This window comes from Caloenas nicobarica, chromosome 1 (assembly GCF_036013445.1).
Source record: "Caloenas nicobarica isolate bCalNic1 chromosome 1, bCalNic1.hap1, whole genome shotgun sequence".
Lineage (NCBI taxonomy): Eukaryota > Metazoa > Chordata > Aves > Columbiformes > Columbidae > Caloenas > Caloenas nicobarica.
In genome coordinates this window covers 174,014,213-174,032,204 of record NC_088245.1, presented here as the reverse complement: position 1 = coordinate 174,032,204, position 17,992 = coordinate 174,014,213, and the positions used below count along the sequence as shown (strand labels likewise).

Sequence of the window (17,992 nt, the reverse complement as noted above, 5' to 3'; positions counted from 1 at the left end):
TATGAAATATGGCAGGTATTGCATCATTTTACCGTGAGGGACATTCTTCCATATATATTCTCAATAAAGGACGCTCAGTGACTTTAGGCAGTCAGTGGTATTATAAGTATTACAAGATTATGCAGGTCAAAATGATTATGATGGACATCTATCTTTACAGAAAGCAATCAGTAAGTAATTAAGAGTAAATTATGAGTCACATTAAACTTAACCTTTGTATGTGCTTCAATTTTTTATTGATTTTCCATCTCTCTACTTGTTAGTAGAAAGTTGATACCATTTTACTCCCTTGTTCATCTTTAAATATGTTCCTTTTTTGTTTTTAGCAGGAAGCATGTCCTTTGCTTGGTTGCCATGTCAACTACCAAATTTGTTCTCTAGAAACTGATAAAATATTTACATAACTGGAAAAAAAGGAGAAATCAGTAAGTCCTTTATTAAACTAGTATGATATCAGAAAGAAAGCAGGAAACTGGAAACATTACTGAAACAGAGAGACCATAAATGGTCTAACATGCTTACAAGTCATGAAGGGTCTATAATTGTCTAACCAACTTTATAACTTTTTTTTCTCTGCAGGCTTTTCGCAGTAATATACACACACATATGTGATCTCATAGGAGTCTTTTCATAGTATAGTTAAATAACTTAGGCACACATCACAGTGATAGTTCTGTTGGAGGCCTCATGACGTTAGATTAAGCCACAGGTTCAGGAAACTATGACTTTCTAAGATGTCACAGAAATCTGTCAGAAGCATAGGAAAAAAAAAGAGCAGAAAGAAGAAACAAACAAACAAAAAATTTCAACACTACTGTGTTGAAGCTGCAGAAAACCAAAATTATCAATGAAGAGCTTATTGTTGAATTTACTGTAATGCTGATCTGACTTTATTGTCTTAATAACAATATGGTGGTGCATTTAGAACTGTCAACAGTCATAAACTCATTACTTTTGATTTAAGTAAATGAAATCAAATAAATGCAGGATTTAAATAGGCTGTGGATTTCAGGGACAGAATAATCTACATTAATAATCACCTTTACTGTGGTAGCACATAAAGAGCTACTCACAAATACGTCCCGTTGTGCTGCAACAATGAATGTAAAAGTCAACTCCATATATTTCAGACTGAGAACCAGACATAGGCAGAAGAAGTAAGGCATACAAAAGAAATAATGTGATAGCAGAAAATATTGGTTTATTCTATGGTCATATGTTTATTCACAAGATTTAACTAGGTAGAGGTAAATTAATTGGGGAAAAAATGAAAAGGATAAAAGCAGATAGATGAAAGCGAGATTGTGCAAAGAAGACGATGGTGGAAACAGACATGTATTTTTGCAGAGCAGGAATGATGTCACACAGAGATAGGTAGAAGATGAATTTAAAGAATAATAATAGAGCAGTGATATTCCACTACAGCCAGAGTGCTATAATATTTTCTAAACAGACACGGTTTCTTCCTTTGTTTAATTTCCTGTCTGTGTTTGGTAACTAGGATGGATTCTGTTCATCCCATTAGGAGTGGGAAAGGATACAGCTTCAAACATGAAATGGAGGTATCTGCCGTTTCAGGTATTTGTAAACGCTCACAAAGTACAAATTGTTAGATAACATTTTTATGCAGTATCATTGCTGGATGTTCCCTAAAGTAACTAACTTAACTTTTTCTTTCAGTATTCACAACCCATGATGATTCCATCATTAGCACTTATTGCAGTTTTTCATTTTCTTGTTTGAAACAGATACAATGTGTGAAAATAAAATGTTTCTTTGTCAAGCTCCTTAACTGTCTGCTATTGTACCATATTCCCTCTTCCTGTGCTGCTATAGTTGAACACTTCCTTTGAAAAATTAATAAGATACAAAGATGAATCTTCAAAATACATAATTTTAAAGGAGGGGTAGTTATTTGGTTTAGAGAACTTAAATGTTCCAGACTATATTTTGTATATATGGGTTGTAGTATCCTCTCCAGGTAAATTCTCCAAGGTACCCAGGTGCCAATGGACTGTTCATTCCCAGTACCTCACAGAGCATTTGGAAGGTGCTTTATAAAGAACTTGAAGATAAACTTTCTGTCCTGAAAAGCTGTTATTCTGGAAAGTTTAACCCTGCCTTCTGAGTGGTAACTATAATAATTACTAAATTTTAAAGCAAGTATGCAATTTGCAAAGTGTGATTCATAGCAAATTTTAAAACATACTTGTTAATATTTCACAATTCTTCTACTTTCAAATTAATACCACCCTTCATAGTGATGGTCCTACTTGTGCTTTAAAGTGAATATGGCTTTGAATTTAACATTGTTTTAAACATTACTTAGAATTATCCCCAAATAAAATTATCATAGTCTGCACATAGACATTTTTCATAAATTACTGACCCACAGTTTATAATTTTTAAATTATGCAAATCTATGTGGTTTGATTAATGACTGGCCCCAAAACTATATAACTGTAAGTTGCATATGGCTGTCTAACCTCTCTTCCCATCTGTTTCTTTACATGCCGTGTCTGTATTTTCTCTCTTACAGCAGCCTTTGCAATTGCCCCAGACACTTATTAGATTTTAGCAGTCTTTCCAAGTTCAAGTACCTCTACGCAATTTTAAACATCCAAAATCTGATAAAAAAACCACCATTCCAGTTGTCTATGATGAAGGCTTCACTTTATTTCACTAACTCTGAACAAGTGTATACCTAACCAACAATTACATTGCAGGGCCATAAGGCTAGTTTTGTGGTGTGGTATGCATCCTTGAGCTGTGAGACACTTTTTGCCTCCAGATCTGAAGTTACTACACAGTATCCCTTAGACAGACAGCAGATGGAGAGGAGGAATCCTCTCTCCATTCACATTCGCCTCTTCTAAGGTAAGATCAGTACCTAGAGTCAAACAACTTTTTTTTTGTTTTAAACCACTGTGGCATTGCACAGTGAAGGAACAGTCACTCAGGGAGATGCTGGTTCCAGTGACAAGCAAAAGTTAACAGCATCACATCCCAGTTAAGATCAGAAAGTCGTCTCCTCTCTGCCATTACTAGTAGATGGCAGTCAGCAAAGCCTACTCCTAACGGAAGGGCTTTCCAAGCTGTGCAAACTCAAAGAAATGAGCAATGTTGCTTAATACTGCTGACCGCAGTCTACACAGGCTGTGATACGCTGTCTCACCAATGTTAGAAATCTGTAGAAAACTACTTTTTCTTTTTTTAAATCCCCATGGACAAACCAAAATAATTATGATTAAATGTTTCAGAAAACCAGAAAATCCAATTTCCTAATAACAGGAGGATGGAAGGAAGCAGCTGGGAAGACACTATGATATATTTTCTTAGGGAAGTGGGTTTAATGTGAAGATATGAATAAACTAAGTACAGCAAAAAATCATTATTCATTTTTGGCTGCAGTGTATGTGCTGATTATGCAGAGCTAGACATATTTTCCTATAAAACAAACCAGATGGAATACCACAGTATAACACACAGAGGCTCAAATTAAAATAATGCTAACTATATAAAGAATTATGTGAAATTACATTAAAAAAGTATTCTAGTATAGTTTATTTCATTCATGTATCACTCCAGTGGTTTTTTAGTCATCTAAAGATAAAAGGAAAAACATGACTTATTAAACTGTCTTTAAGCTATTGGATATGAAAATGCAATGATAAATGGAATGCAAATACATAGAATATCGAGGCTCTTATTATAAATATACTATGCCTTCAGACAATTCCTCTATACACACACATGTACAAACTCCTAGTTTTCAGATGGACAGATCTCTAAAAAAGCCTGAGTTATTTTAGTTAGCAGTACTGAAGACAGGGTATATGAAAAAGACATAGACACGTGAAACAGAATAGATATAAGCATGATAAACAGCAATGTGCAGTAAATTTAAAACCTATACCATGACTGTGGCAGCACGAATGATTTCAGATAAGAAGTTAAGGATTTTACTTGATGTTCTGGATACTTTTCAACTTTTTTTTTTTTAACTTAAATTCTACTTATGATTCTGCTGGGTATTGGATGAGATTAGTTCTGTGTATTGTGCACACTTTCATGGGCATTATAAACTCTGATTAATCAAGGTTTATGTAGTAATGAGAGATTTACAAAGAAAAACTTTAGAAATGAAAGTACTGTAGATGATGAGGGTAGTTTTGCATGAAGGTCCAACTGCTGCTTAGAACTCCCATGTGTATGCAGCAGGGATGTATGTGATTCTCCCATCCAGTGTTTATGATGAAGCAATAAAGTATCAGATTTCATAATTCTGCCTTCATCTACAAATCAGTACACCATTGCAAAATACAAATTTATATTCTTTGTTTTAGTTATCATTTGTAAGGTTATGAATTGTGAAATTGTTTTGGTGCAACCTTTTCAAGTGATCTTTTAGTTATCTTTCTATAACACTCTTTTTATGAAGTTAAGCATATTACATTTCCTTGTTAATGATTTGTAAATCAAGAATTTTGTATAAAGCTCATTGTCATTCTCATATTTTTGCATAGTTGATTATTGAAGAGTAAACATATAGCAAAGTCATTGCATGAAAAAGAATAAATGCACCGCAATATTGTTTGTAATTCAGTGTTTTAAGTCAAATGCAGAAATATCTAGAGCATGTGTTCCAATTATGTTATTAAGTATTTTTGAACAATCTGTTGCAGGCTGCATGAAGACAGATAAACTTCATGAAGTTTAGTCTGCAACTACAAGAGCAATGTATTCATTTCAGTTAAGTAAAAATGCACCAATTTTTGTATAAAAAAAGTGAAATTTTTTTCAGAAGCATATCCAAATGCTTAAACATCTCCTCCTTGCCCCAGACCCCACCTTTGTATTCAATGTAGACATTTCCACTGTAAAGGTATTATTTTTTTTTCTCATAGTTAGAATGATTCAGTATTTAAGCCCTGGAAGAAGGGTGGGAGTTCTATATTTACCATCACAAAATTTCTACTTGTTTTTTCCCTGTAAGACTTTCTGATGATTTTGCTATTACTAAAGCCGTTGCTGACATGTACTTTGACCATTTTGTTCAAGATTTAGAGCTGCTGCTATGAGTAGGTGTGAAACAATGACCTTGATCTAGTGATCTGCAACATTACATTTTGAACTGAAAAGATGGTTACTCAAGAGAAATGAATGTGACCTAAATAGGTTACTGACACAGATATCAAGCAGAATTTCTTGGTAAAGAAAGAGTTATACAGAAAACAGGGTAGCAGTTAAATACTCTTCTCTTTAGTTAGGCTGTAAGAAATTCCTTTAAGCACTCCAAAAAAATTATAATTTCTACACAAGAATTTTTACATTTTTTTACTAAAAAAAATTGAACTAACACAGGGATTTGCTATAAAGTAACATGAACAAATATTAGAAAGCCTTTGGGAATATTCAATTATTCAATATTATCAGAACTCTCTAAAATTAATACAAGTGTTTTCTACTAATGTTTATATTTTAAAAACTACTGGAAATGACAGCTTTTTGACAATGATTTTAGGTAACGCCTTTAGTGTTGGGTGTTCTGTTTTATAATATAGTGTTATGTTTAATAACATAAACATTCTTGTTTTATTTTCTGTTTTTGTCTGGTCTAAAACTTACAAATGTCCCTTTTATTAATGTTTTATATAATCCAAAATGCTAGTCTACCTTTGCTCATCAACATAACACATGCCTCTTCTTTAAAAGCGGTTCTGTTCCCATTGGAACTTGTGCAAATAAGTTGGTCTGAACAATAAAAAAAAAAAGTTCTACATGTGGACAGCAGCAAATGCTGGGGCAACTGCATCTCCTGCAGGAGGGGTGTGCACCCTGTGGAGCTCCCACTGCTGGGGAGCGGGTGATGGTAACCTGCACAAACTGTGAGAGACACGGGGCATATATCTGTGTTTGTGTGTGTGTGTATGTGCACAGGTGTGTGTGTCTGCGACTAGAACTTTTGGAGATTTTGCTCAAGAAGGGTGTCCAGAAATTTGAAGAAGTTAATTCATATTTTGTAAGTGTTTAGGACTGCAGTCTTTCTACTGCATGACTGATATTGATCCTACACACATAGTTCATCTGATTGCCGGTCAATTATGTATCATAGATAAATCAATAAGCTGTTTTGATCATGATTTGGTTTAAATGATGTCAACTGAGCAGTTTGGCGCTGCAACAGCACCAATTTCCCATTTCTCCTAGCTTTCTTTTATCATTTATCATTATAGCTGTACAGATGCTCATCCACACTGCTTAGCTCTTGGCTCATTCCTGGGAGATTCTGTTTTGTTGCAACTACTTCCATCTAAGGCAAATCTGTTGTAAAGGGTGCTGTCCCTAACTTGCATAAGAGCATAGGAGCCAGGCAATGCCCAGTATCCACTGGGCTCTAAATGGTGCCTTCTGTAGCCTGAAAAGATGTGTTTGTTTATTTCATTTTCCACTTCAGAGTGTTAAAAACAAAGCAAAAGGTGTACCGAAGCTTGGACGTTCTTATGCCTGAAACCACAGCCTTTTGAAGTATTTTCTAGAATGTAGCATGAAAATTTATGAGGTGGTGGAAGGTGAAAGACAGAGCTGGAGGATTTCACAAGGCAGGAGGTGCCAACATTTTTGAAGCCTTATCCATGGTGGCTATTGAGGGTGGTTACAGCGGTGAACTGCCTCCAGAACAACATCCAGGATTTGTGCTGGAAGAAACCATTTGGTTTACTGCAAAGCCAACTCCAGCAGTAACAGTGATTAATGAAACTTGAGTGATCAGGGAACATAAATTGGTTAGTGTATGGAAAAAGCTAAGGTTTCTGACAGTGTAGAAGTTCTCTACATCACCTAGCTGCCATGCATGTGTCTCCTCTAGATCATATAAAATGTTGGTTTTGTGGGGGTTTTTTGGTTTTTGTTTTGTTTTGTTTTGTTTTTTTCACTGTATACTTTATTCAGTGATAAAATATCTGCACTGGAAATGTCAAAAAATAGTTAGTGGGGAAGTAATGAGGAGGGACACAGGGGTGTTCTTGGGAGAATAATCCCCCAAATATTCTCAGGAGGGCAACAACCTTTTGTACTGTCTTCTTGACTCCATAGGTTGTACCAACAAGTGTGAATACCAAGAATGGCAAGGTGGGGAGTTTGTGGGATGACAAAATTTATCTTCTGTGTGGTAACTTTGGCTCTTCCCTTATATTTGAAGATGTGGAGGTTTCAGAACAGATCACTTCAGGTTCTTCTCTTTATTTCTAACTGTAAATGAATCAGCAATTTCAGAAGTCAACTACACTGAAAAAATGACAGAAATGAAGGGATGTAAAATAAGTACTGAAAAACTACCAGATGGTGTTACAATCTGAACCTTTTTCTATACAGAAATGCATGGGTAAATCAAAGTATTGTAACTGCAAATTGGCCTATGAGGCTGAATGTTCTGGAACATATTGAAATTCACAGGAGTGAAAAGAAGCAAACAATGATGTTAATATTTACAAGAACTGTGAGAGAATTTTAGTGTGATGTATACATTTACTTATCTCATTAGTCATTAGCCAGTGTGCTTCATATCCCTCTGGTGAAGCAATTAACCAAGCTCCACCTTTACTCTAGAATTACACAACCACGTTATCATGTTACAGAATCACAAAACAGTTGAGGGTAGAAAGGACCTCTGGAGGTCGTCTGGTTCAATCCCCCTGCTCAAACAGGGACACCTACAGCCAGTTATCCAGGATCTTATCTAGACAGTTTTTTACTATCTCAAGGACAGTGACTCCACAAAATCTCTGGGCAGGGTCATAGGCTCAGTCACCCTTACAATACAAAAGTGTTTCCTGATGTTCAGAAGGAAACCCTTGCCTTTCAGTTTTTGCCTGTTGCCTCTGGTCCTGTCACTGGGCACAACTAAGAACCTGTTTTCTGTCCTCTATGCACTCTCCCTTCAGTTATTTATACATATTGATGAGATCCCCTCCTTGAGCCTTCTATGGGTCAAACGGTCCCAGCTCTCTCAGCCTTTTCCTCATAATGGAGATGCTCCAGTCCCTTCACCACCTTTGCAGCCCTTCACTGTACTCTCTAGCAGCTCCTTATATCTCTTATACTGGAAAGCCCAGAACTGCACACAGCACTCCAGGTGTGGCCTTGCCTGTGCTGAGGAGAAGGATTGCCTCCATCCACCTGCTGGCAATACTTTGCCCAAGGCAGCCCAGGATATCATTTGCTTTTTTGTGGCAACAGAACACTGCTGAGTCCTGTTCAACTTGATGGGACCAGGACCAGGACCCACAGAAATCACAGAATGGTGGAGGTCGAAAGGGACTCCTGGAGGTCACCTTGTCCAACTCCCCTGCTCAAGCACAGTCACCTACTTGTCAGTGCTCAAGCCCATGCCCTTAATTTACCAGTGTACAGGGATCCTTGGTAAGGTCCTGATTTTTCCATCTCCAGAGGCTGAATCACCCATGTAGTTTCCGTTCACTTGAACTATCTGAGATGTTGGATGGCTTGTGGTTCTTGGCACATGAACACGATTTAGAGGGGCAAGAAGGTTGGCTGTAGTTGGTGAATCCTGTTTTGGCTGGGAGTATATGGGATACACATAAATAGTTCGCCAAAGATGCAATTAAATACCTCTAAATATCCCATGAAAATTGCATGACTAAATGAGCACTGATGCTCATCTTAAAGGTATCTAAAGACCCTTTCAAATCTCTCTGTAACAGAAGGTGTAATGAAATGCATGTAAAATAGCTTAAGGCCAACTTTGGGGAGTTTCTTAAAGACTTGAGATTAAGTCAGATCTGTTAAAGGAATGACTAGTATTTCCAGTGAGATCTGACCAGACCGGGAAAGAAGTAAGTTTTTTGGTGGCTGAAGAGAGAAGAGAGAGAGGGATCATTTCAAGCTCAGTTGGAATAAAGGTGTCAAACTGCATAATGAAAGGCTGATAAAGAATAATCTTAAGAGCCTTACACAAAGAATATGCTGTGATCTTATCTCTGATGTCCACATGCTATGGGTCTTGGGCGTTGTGCTTCAAGCTAGAATGGACAATTTTGGTTACTACTTTGACTCTCTGACAGTGGAATTAAGTCAGTAATTCCCAGAATATGTGAATACATGTCCTCTATACCCCTCACTCAGCAGAATAGGCCAAGCATCACCCAATGCCTCTGAAAATAGAGGTATTTTGCACAACATTTTTTTCTGATAACTACACAGGAAAAGATTGATTCCTTACTCTTGATTTAGTCCCAGCCACCGAAGAGATGCACTGCATTGTGTAAATAGGGAGGTATGTAAAGTCACCTCACATGCTGCCACATGCCATTGGGGAAATTGCTAGGAACACCTATACAGTGAGTATCAGGGCAAATCTTTGTCAGTGTCTTGAAGAGAAACCAATCCCCCCATGTCTCCCTCTCTGAAGGCAGCAGATGCTTTAAAATTCACCAGGCAAGTTCTGCCATGTCTCAGACAGTGGATCAGAGAGGGTGGCTGCTCTGTGTGGCTTGCTCTGCTCCCTAGGCCTGCTACCAGGGATCACACCTGAATGTGCAATTTTTGGCATTTCCATTTATCTGAACAACTGCTATGCAGGTCTTAGCTACAGGGGGCAAAAGGACCTCAGGTCCTTTTCTGTCAAACTGCATTTCAGTTGGGTGGCCCTCAGCATATATTGGTGCCTGAGGTTGATCTTCTCCAGGTATAGGACTTGCACATCCCCATGTTGAACTTTATGAGGTTACTTAGTATTATTTATTTAATTAATTATGATTTCTCTCTCCAGAATGTTGTGTTGCCAGCTAAATATAACATATATATAGTTCTTAGGATTTGAAACAGTTAATTTCGGTTTCAGTTTATTATTGTGCGAATTGAACTAAAAATCATACTCTCTTTGTAGTTTATCAAACATATATCCAGTGATGAACTCTTGGAATATATTATCTGAAATGACTGAAAATATCTGCAATAGATAAACTAAGGCTTCTAAATTCAGTTGTCTTGTTTTCTGTTTTAAAAAGTAGTGGATTTTTTTTTACAAACAGCTAATTTTTATCTGTTCCGCTTAAGCAATCTAAAGTGAAAAGTAAGTTTTAATGCACAGTTGCAACATAGACACTGAAAAAATCAGTTATTCATACTGATAGCCTGCTTTCCTCTTAATCTGGTGTTCTAATTTTCTCAATAAAACCCACCATGATGACAATCTCATTACTGTTATGTTGATGACTCTGATGCAAGACACTTTTTGTTGCTGTTTATATATTGCATTATTCTTTTCCAGAGATGGCCATTGGTACACAGTCTTGACCTAAAGCTAATGCAATATTACTTGTTTATTAGTGCATTTTACAACTGAGGTAAATTATGCTATAACTGTTTCCCATTGCTAGTTAGAGAATGGCTGGGAAAACACTGGATTATACCAACAACTATTTCTATTTAAAAACAACAACAAAAAACCCCTCAAAAACCTAAATGTGTTCGTTTTTTGGAAAAAATGGACTCCAGAAAGTATAAGAAAGAATACTAAAATATATTACATGCAACTGAATAAATGTCACATTACAATCATCTATCAGTAAAATCACTCACTTAAGATATTTGAAAACAGATATTTGAGACAGAACTGTTACTTAAATAGAGCAGGCAAGATTTCAGAAGACAGCTGTAGATATCTGAATAAAACTTGTAGGCAGACAGCTGCTTGGACTGTCAGAGGCATAATTTATTTTGGCTTATCATCCTCCGAAGGTATTTGAAAGCTATGACTACATGATTCTTTAATTTGACATAACAAATGTCCTCATGGAAAACACACAGGTGAAAAACTAGCACTAAAGGCAGAAGAGCCTCATACAGTGGACAGATATATGATGTTATCAATAAAAAGAGTGGGATTGCAAAAGGGACAGTTCGTTTCTCACTTGTCAGTTCATCTTTTGTGAACATCTACTTATCTCATGAGTAATAACAGCACGTTTATGCTCCTGCTTCATAGGGGCTGCTCCTAGAGCCAGACTGGGACTGTGGACATCCCTGGTCTGTGGTGTCAGCTACTGGAACCAGTTGGGCCTTTAACCTCCAGCCACTGAGGCTGCATCCCAAAAAACAGATGCTGGGGGGTTCCAGTGTAAGTGAGGAGGGCAGAGGGGCTGTGCTGGTGCTTGGGGGATCTGCAAATGTGCATGTGCTTGTGAACCTGGAGAGGGTGGTGTGTGTGCTGCGCTAGTGACCTTCTGCCTCTGCCAGTCGAAGAGGAGGAGGGGATGTGGTTGCCTGTGCCTGTGTCTGATGCGAGTCCTGAATGTGGGGGCTGCTAGAGGCAGCACCTTGTCTATGGCCACCTGTATAACTGGCCGTATCCATGTCCACTTCACTTCTGGTTGAACCCACTAGTGGGAAAATAGCAGATGGATGCACTCCTCAGCCCAACCAGAGACCCCAGGTACCAAGAAACACCAGGCTGGGCTCCAGCAACAGGGCAGGAGGGTCCTGGGCTGGGGTGGCTGGAGCCAGTGGCTGTTCCAAACTTCCTTAACCGTTTGTAAGCATGAGACTATTTACTTGCATTCTAATATCTGAATTGGAATAAGAAAACGCACTATTTTCTTATTAAAAAAAAAACTTAACAAAAATATATTATGATGTATCACTAAATGCAGGAAGCCTGAGCCATTAATTCATTTGCATGCTACATTAAGTACAGTACAGTGCTTAAGTACAGCACATAAGGTGGTGTGTTTTACTATGCTACAGCCTCAAACTTTTAAGACAACACCTCAATAATTCATATTACTTATACATATGAATATATATACACATACATCTATGTATACTTACAAGAATTCATACTTATATAAAACTTTTTGAAAAGTGCATTGAGAAGAAATGTTCTGTAATAAACACATTGGACATTTTTTCCTTTTTTTTGCTTTGAAAAGAAAATACTATACCTTCTTAAGTAGGTTTTGCTGTTTGTACACGATACAAATACAAGGATTATAAGCACTCACATTCTGAAAATTAAACTCAGTTACCGTACATTGCATATTGTGAATGAAAATGCAAGTAAGGTGTAGATAAGATGTTTTCTCAAGATAGATAGTTATGTACATCAAATTAATAGATAATCAATGCTCTCAAGTGTTTTATTTATGTGAAGGCAAAGGGGTTTGTAGTAATTTCCACAACTTGCAAGGTGCCACAAAAATCTTGATTAATTTTACTTTTTACACTAAAATGAAGATGAAGGAGGTAGATAGATTTTCAAGTTATGGACATCTCAGACACATATTTTAAACAGCAAGAAGAATTACATAAGAGGAAAAACATGACCTTTCCCTATTTTTTGCCTTTATTTACAATACTTACAAAAGACTGTACAATATTTCTTTCAGTATATAAAAAGTATGCCTATATGGGAATAAAAAATATAAAATTAAAGTAGGTTTAAATGAAGTGTGCTCTGACAAAATAAAAAAGCCCAGTAAAATAAGGACATCTTTGAATCACCAGAGCAAAAGAGTAGCTTCATGTAGCTATGTTAGATGACATTCCTGTGAAACGATATATAAGTAATAAATGACATTTGCAAAGATAGTAGATTTAGATTAGATATAGGGAAGAAATTCTTCACCATGAGGGTGGTGAGGCACTGAAACAGGCTGCCCAGAGAGGTTGTGGATGCCCCATCCCTGGAAGTGTTCAAGGCCAGGTTGGATGGGGCTTTGAGCAACCTGGTCTAGTGGAAGGTGTCCCTGCCCATGGAAGGGGTGGCAGAACTAGGTGATCTTTAAGGTCCCTTCCAACTCTGACATTTATATGATTCTATGATCCTCCTAAAACACGTATAAATAATAATGAAAGGACTTTTACACTGCTTGATAAAGACTAATGATGCACCTCACCTATTCACCAACAGAGCAATTTTTGTGATAGGTTTTATATCTAGACACAAGTTTAATGAAAAACACACATTTAATATCAATCTTTCAGTAAATCAACTGTTACTTCTCCTGTTAATGACCTGTCACATTTTTATGGAAAAGTTTCTTGCTCACATAATTTTTCATTTCTTTTTTCCCTTGTATTTATGTAAGACTGTAAATAATGAACTATTCTAAGACTTTGATGAACTAATCTAGGACTATTCCAAAAGTAGGATATACTAGTGGTTTTGGATCATGGTTAGCCTGACACTTTTGTTTTCTTTTGTTTTCTTTTTCTGCAGATCTCCTTGTCCCTTATTATTCTACCTGCTAGCTAGTTGTGCTAGTTTGACTGAAAATGGGTTAATTTTCTTCCTGCAGTTAGAAACTTTTATTTTTCATAGCTAGCACAGTCATCATTTGGACTTAGTTTGAGAACAAGAGATAACACCCTGGGACAAAGTTAATATTTTTAATTGTTCTGGTCTGAGAACCAATGACATTCTGAGTGCTCTGCCCACAGGTGTGAGGCATCAAAGAACAGGGGGCATGGAAGGGGCAGAGCTTGACTGACATCCAGGCTGATCAATAAGAGTATTCCATCCCACTAGCATCATGCTTCATATTTAAGGAGAGTCGGGATCTTCTGCTCTCTCTCTCACGTTCTCTTAGCTTTATTTGCTCTTTTTGTTGGAGCTGGAGGAGTTCTGTTTGGGACGTTTAGATTGGCCTTTGCCATCCTGCCATTTTGCAGAGGCCTCTAGGCCTTTCTGCCTTTTTTTTTTCCTTTTTTTTTCTCTTTGGGATCAGCTGTTTGGGACCGGGTGCTGCTTCCTGAGAATGGCTGCTTGGTGTGGACGGAGTTTGTGAGGAATTGCATTGAGTATCTTTCATATTCTATTTCTATTTTATATATATATATATATATTTACCAATAGTGTATTAGTATTTTGTTATTTTATTAAACTGTGTTTATCTCAATCCAAGTTTTTCCCTTCTCGTTTGATTCTCTCCCCTGTTTGGTGGGTGGGGAGGGGGATAAGTAAGTGGCTATCATGGTTATATTGCTGGCTCAGGTTAAACCACACCACTAGTGAGACAGGTTAGAAAAACTCATGAGAGACCAATCAGTATTCTGCCATCAGTACAACACTGCTCAAATATTTATACCAATCTCCTCTTGCTGTGCAAGAATATCTTCCTCAAGATAATTTTCCAAAGCACTGTCTAACATCTAGACTATATACATCATGTTCTGTCACATGGCTTTTGTTCTGCATTTGGGATTCCAAGATGGCTGCAATAAGTCAGTGTTTTACCATTCTAACAAGTTGGTGTATGTGCAGTTCTTGCATTTACTCATTTATTTCAGTCTAGCATCCTCCTTTATATGTAGACTTAGACAGACTTTATATACTACTAGATTATTAAATCCTGCTAATCGGAATGACAGAAGTCAGTGTAATGATATGAATGGGTAATGTGAATGGAACTTTGTCAGATGTATATACCTCTAACCTATTAATACATCTCATTCTATGAATGTAAAAATATAGAGAAAATCTGTTTCTTATATATGCTTTTCAAAGTAAATAAATAGCAAAGGTGTGTGGAAACAGATATTTAAATGTGGTTTTGTACATTTAGAAAATTTTTTAAAATTACTTAACTTTCTTCCTTTGAATTCTATCCAGTTAGTACTATGCTGCATTAGCTTTTCAGATGTCAGGAATAATCACTGACTGCTGGAGTTTAGTTGTCACCTCTTTTTTTATGGAAAGGAAGATAACTACAGAATAGATTACAAAACAAACTTGATTTAGTATGCTAGGCTACTTTTTATGTGATGGCGCACATAACCTTCAAATAATTTCATAATACTAGCACTTAGCCACTGTTTTATATGCCAGCTAATAAATTGCTAATTTCCTCAGCTCATCTAATTCTTATATGTAACTGTTTCTTACTTGGTAGCAAGCACCAGGAGGCATTAAAAATACATCATTGTGCAACTCAGTCATCGATGTCAGCATTTCAGTGGAGAAAGTTGTGGGAAAAAAAAAATGAGGAGAGAGAATACAGTGTCAGTATCATCTCATGGCCCAAATATTGAAGTGTGCTTTATGGACTCAGTGACTTTTAAAAGCGTGCAACCAGCACTCAGGTCTCCTGAACTGACATGTGGAAGCAAGACTCACTGGGCATAAAAGTTAGTCAAGGACGCAGCAGCATTGCAAGATGGATGGGCTGAGCAGATGCAAGTTGAGGCCACACAACTGCAGACCCTGAATTATCCAGAATGTCACACTGGCTGTAAAAGAGGCTCCTACTATGCACATGCTGCTATGCCATACCAGGCCCCCTCGCAAAGCAGGTTTTTTTCTGCCGTAAATGCATATAAGTCTCGTTACTTTTCTTTTCAGTCAGTTTGCACTGACAGAGGGCTGAACCTCTGTCACGCTGCATTCCCTCCTGCTGCTATAGAAATGAACTGGTTCTGCCTGACCTGAATACGTAAAATAGGCTGTGTGTTGACACTGCAATGGTGCTGAACTCTGTGCTGTCTCCCTAAATATTTCTATATTTTGATTTGCTATACAAACAAGGAACAGATCTGTATAGAAAGCTAGAAGAAATACAGCTGCACCTAGATTAGGTTTATGGTCATTTCTACTACCTGAATACTTAAAGTGTTTATCATAAATTGTCCTAAGTAAGAGAAAAATTGTATTTGAGGTATTTTATGGTCCAAAGGCAATTTTCTGTACAAATCCATGCCTAACATTTAGCTACACAAACATTTACAAATGTTAAAAGAACAAAAATAATCCACAGCTATAATAAGAAAATATACATATTGGTTCTTTCCTCAACATTTTCAAATTGTCATACATCATTCTCATTGGTGTAACTTTATGGGAAAAAACTTACAATGTCCTTTTGCAGATCCTGTCATGGCTCTTTAGTGAAAAAACCCTGCAATAACTATATCTAGAAACAGAGTTGTGAAATGCTGAAGATCTAATTTTATATTATACTTTTTTTTTTTTAGAGTGTAACCTATTTTATATTAGAACTAATTTTTCTGAAGGCATATTCTTCAGTATAAATATGGACATGAAAATGTAAGAGACTGTAGAACTGTTAGTGAATTTCAAGAAAAAAACAGTCTTTCTGAGTATATAGGCTTATAACACAGCTAGCTTTTAGTTCAAATGTTTTATTTAATTCCATTCAAGAAATCAGTGGATTAGACTTCTTACCAGAGATTAAAGCGCATTATCATAATTCTTATTCCCAAGAAATAACAACAAAAGAATAAAATTTCCACTGTTTCCTACTTTTCTTCACAGTAAAATGGGGATAACTTCACCTTCCTTTAGCTGTTGACGAAATAGTAATCTAGTTTAAGATAGTTGTCTAGATTTTTTCTCTACAATATTGATAAATTTCTGCATTGGAAGACCATGAATATTGCATGATATTTCAGATGGAATACACTGCATAACAAAGTGCCTTTTTTCATTGATTAGAAAAGGTTTATATCTATTTGACTTACTTATAAATGGAACGTAATTTCTAGAAGGCTAAAATTAAGGTAAATGAATGTCACTGTTAAAATTCTTTCTGGAAATTATAATCATTTTGAACAAAGAATGAACACAAAACTCAGTTTCTTTTCTCTAACATTATAATACTTTTCCTTAACTGTCAGTAGATTTTAATTGGACCAAAGGTCTTGGCAGCATTTCTTGACTGATTTAGACACTCCCAGTCAATTATTGGAACAGAAAGTTATTGCAGTATTTACTAATAAAGAAAATGCAAAATATAACTTTTATAAAGTAAGTAATATCCTCTAATACCTTTGTTGTTATCCATTCCTCCAACAGCATAAAGTGTCCCAACTGTAGATTTTCTAGGTTTAGTTCTCGGACTTTGCATGAGAGTTCTTCTCTCTGGTAAAAGATGGTATTTCATGGCTTCCAGAATAAGCTTTTGGCATTCTAGGTCATCCTTAAAAAGCACATGGTTTTCCAGGTCAGCCAATATCTGTGAACAACACGATCATGAATCAAAAATGTTAGGAATTCATAGAAAAGCAATACCATGCAATGAGAGATCATGAAATTGGTATCATATCACTTCATTGTAGATTACAGATGTTTGCAGGACTGTTTTTCTTAGAGAAGGGACAGGAAGTAAATATTTAGTTGATTTTTAAAAGAACTTTTAGATCACTGTTTCACCATCCCCTAAGACTACAATCTGACTACTCTTTTACTGAAGACATTGAAAAATATTAGGTATTGACCTGTAGGCTACAGACTGACTTATTTTAATGGTTCCCAACATAATGCTGAAAGGACCCAAAGGCATCTCTTTGCAAGCATCTTGAATGCGAAGTCATATAACATAACAACATTCTACAGTATTTTACATAACAGTTTCCAGGAACACTCCTTACTTCTAAAACCAAACCAAACAAAAAAAACCCCTAACAACAACAACAATTACAAAGACAAAAACAAAGGAACCTGCTTGTGCAAAATTTGAATCTATTTTTCTGCTGTATTATTGGAAAAAATTAAGGATTAATAATCCAGATAATGTACCTATCTTTACAATTGGCATAAAAAATCCCCCTATAATCAGTAGTGACCAAGTGAGATGTTCAGTGCACACACCTGAAAGAATATTCTGTTACTTTTCCAAGGAAGAAGGCTGCAAGTTTTAAATGTTTGATTCACTTTCCTGTATGTACCTGTCTACTGGCTTTTGAGATGCTGTAAATCACCCTATAAGCTTGTGAGATCCCATTGGACTAATCAACCTGGTCTAGCCTCTTAGCTGACACAGCTTTGAGCAGGAGGTTGCACTAGAGACCTCCTGAGGTCTTCTCCCACTGGAATGATTCTGTGATTCTCTGATCCTACTGATGTCAGGCTGGAAGAGTGCAATGCTTATGCAGATTTTGTGCCATACCTGCCAGACCCATGTAGATATTTCAGATATCCTAAGGCATCAGAATTCAAACTCTCAATGTTTGTGCT

General features: G+C 36.6%; 1 protein-coding gene across 2 annotated transcripts in view; it reads right to left on the bottom strand.

Moving 5' to 3' along the window:
* KLHL1 (kelch like family member 1) overlaps positions 1-17,992 on the bottom strand; it is a 217,770-nt gene that overhangs the window by 44,143 nt on the left and 155,635 nt on the right. For both annotated transcript variants that reach the window (XM_065643285.1, XM_065643294.1), the window contains one exon: positions 16,805-16,991. In XM_065643285.1, coding sequence (XP_065499357.1) covers positions 16,805-16,991 — 187 coding nt within the window. The remainder of the gene's footprint in view (positions 1-16,804; positions 16,992-17,992) is intronic.